This window comes from Austrofundulus limnaeus, unplaced genomic scaffold (assembly GCF_001266775.1).
Source record: "Austrofundulus limnaeus strain Quisiro unplaced genomic scaffold, Austrofundulus_limnaeus-1.0 Scaffold15, whole genome shotgun sequence".
In the NCBI taxonomy this organism is placed as follows: Eukaryota; Metazoa; Chordata; class Actinopteri; order Cyprinodontiformes; family Rivulidae; genus Austrofundulus; species Austrofundulus limnaeus.
In genome coordinates this window covers 80950-83239 of record NW_013952417.1, presented here as the reverse complement: position 1 = coordinate 83239, position 2290 = coordinate 80950, and the positions used below count along the sequence as shown (strand labels likewise).

The following is a 2290-nucleotide window of genomic DNA, read 5'->3' as shown; positions in this document are numbered from 1 at the left end:
CCCCCCGCTCCGTGACTCTGGCAAGCTATGTGCTGAAATAGGCATGACCGAAGTGGTTGGATTTTCTTAAAGAGACAGAGACCTATTTCAAGGCGTTTAGAAGCCGTCAAGATGAGAAGTAAATTATTTTGGGGATTTTTTACAAATATATAGCTCTTTCATAAGCTGAAAATGTGACATAGTTACTTTATTTTAGTATAAAATTGAAATATAGGCTTGGAAAGAACATAATATCGCCCCTTTAAAAACCTATTTCTTTTATTTGGAACAAGGTGACTCTCCTTCCTTATAGGCTACAGTCCCTCTGACTGATCACATCCAATATACAGCACGATATGTACTGTTGCAACATATTATAATGAATAAAAATAACATTTTCTTTCAACTTGTATTAATTTAATAAGCGTACTCAAACATTTCACTTAAAATGTAAACTGTAACACATTCAGTGGAGTATTGACAGTATCCAAGTATCCATACTGGTATCAGGGCATTTTTTTAAAACAAGTATAAGTATTTGTAAAAAAAAGCTGACATTCAGCCTGTATCAGCATCAGGACACCACTAGTTTACATCACTTAGAGATCCGATATGTTTTACACACTTCTTCCTTTTAAAGTCAGGGGGGTCACTGGTGCCCATGTGCAGCAGTCACTTTTCTAAGAGCGGTGCTGGATTTAGAAAACCTCATTTCAGATAGGAAAAACTAGTTTTTATACATGACTGAAGTTAGGCTTTTTGTTACACAACATCAGTATCTTCTCCAGCAGCCTGAAGTCTTCGTAGCATCATAAGATTGTTAATTCCATGTTTCTGTTGCAGAACACAGTGAGGATTTTGCATCTTCACAGTGTTTGACAGGATCATCTGGGAGTCTTTTTATAGACAGCAGTCATTCAGCTGAACAACTGCAGATTGTTCCCAGAGGACTGCAGCTTGAAGCGATCACAATGCCCACGCCCTGACTCCTCTCTACTTACAAACTGTTATTAACGGGACATCTATTTCTGTGTTACCCCTGAAGACCCCCACCTTCTTTGAATTGTCACAGCTCCTGGAGTGAGTGCAGCTGGTTCTGGAGCCACCGCTCTGAATGTAGGATTAGAAAAGTCCAGTTCTATTTGTGAGCCAGAGGCCCTACATGGCTACAGGCTGAGACAGGCTGTCACAGGTGATGCAGAGGGGACATTTGTTCTGGGGATATTGTCAGCAGGTCTAGCTGTGGTATACAACAATCTTTTTATAGTTCTTAAAGCGGCAATGATTTTTGGAGACACGGTCACTGACAGAAAAACAAAAGGAACTGATAATGTTGATTTAAATCTGAACAGCACCTTATCAGCAAGGTGTTTGTTAAAATCATATTGAATTAGAAGGGTAAAGTTTAAAAATGTGTCTTCTGTTCTCCTCATCTTCAAGTAAAATCCAGATCAAACCCTGCGCAACACATCAGTTTCTTTCAGGCTCATGTTTGTGGAATGAATGGCAAGTAGAAAATGTAGGTCTTATCTGAGGGACACATCATGTGACCAGCCACTACAACCAGAACCAAAAAATGCTATGTGGACGTTACTTTGAACACTGTCAGACGTCAATAAAATGCTGTTCGTAGTCAGTTAGTTGTATTTATGTCTGTGCAGGTTCTGGTGTCGCTGCACACCTCTTCCATGCAGGTTTCTCTGTGAAATACACAGACTGAACTGGACTGAATCTAAATTAAAGTTTATGTAATTTCCATTTGGGATCAATAAAGTATTGTTGAATATTGAACTGCCAATGAATATTATAAAGAACGAATAGAAATGGAAGCAAAATAAAAGAAGTGATGCAACTTTCATGTGTAAACATTATGATAGGCAATTAAAAGTGATCTAATTGATGAAGAGATTAACAACCCTGTCTAAATCTGTTAGCATTCCTTTGTTGTATTTCTGTAAGAACAATAAACTCATCATTTGTGGTAGAACAGTAAAGACGCCAGCTGTTTGTTCTTTGTGTACATTTGACATGTGCCTGTGTGTTTGTGGCCTTGTGCAGCTTGAGGAGGAGCTGCTGGGACTGCAGAAGAAGCTCAAAGGAGTGGAAGATGAGCTGGACAAATACTCCGAGTCACTGAAGGATGCTCAGGAGAAACTGGAGCAAGCAGAGAAGAAGGCAACAGATGTAAGTAGAGAAATGTGGTAAATGGACTGAACACGTATGGTGCTTTATCAAGTCCCGTCAGGGTTTAGGTGCACCATAATTGTTATCACAAGAAACATTTATTTGAAGTAATCACTCAGCAAAATAA

The 2290-nt window shown here is 39.0% G+C and overlaps 1 protein-coding gene across 1 annotated transcript in view; it reads left to right on the top strand.

Annotated features, from left to right (window-relative positions):
* tpm2 (tropomyosin 2 (beta)) overlaps window positions 1-2290 on the top strand; it is a gene marked incomplete in the record, with an annotated part of 24614 nt that overhangs the window by 4318 nt on the left and 18006 nt on the right. Inside the window, 1 exon segment of the mRNA XM_014002764.1 lies at window positions 2038-2163. Coding sequence (XP_013858218.1) covers window positions 2038-2163 — 126 coding nt within the window.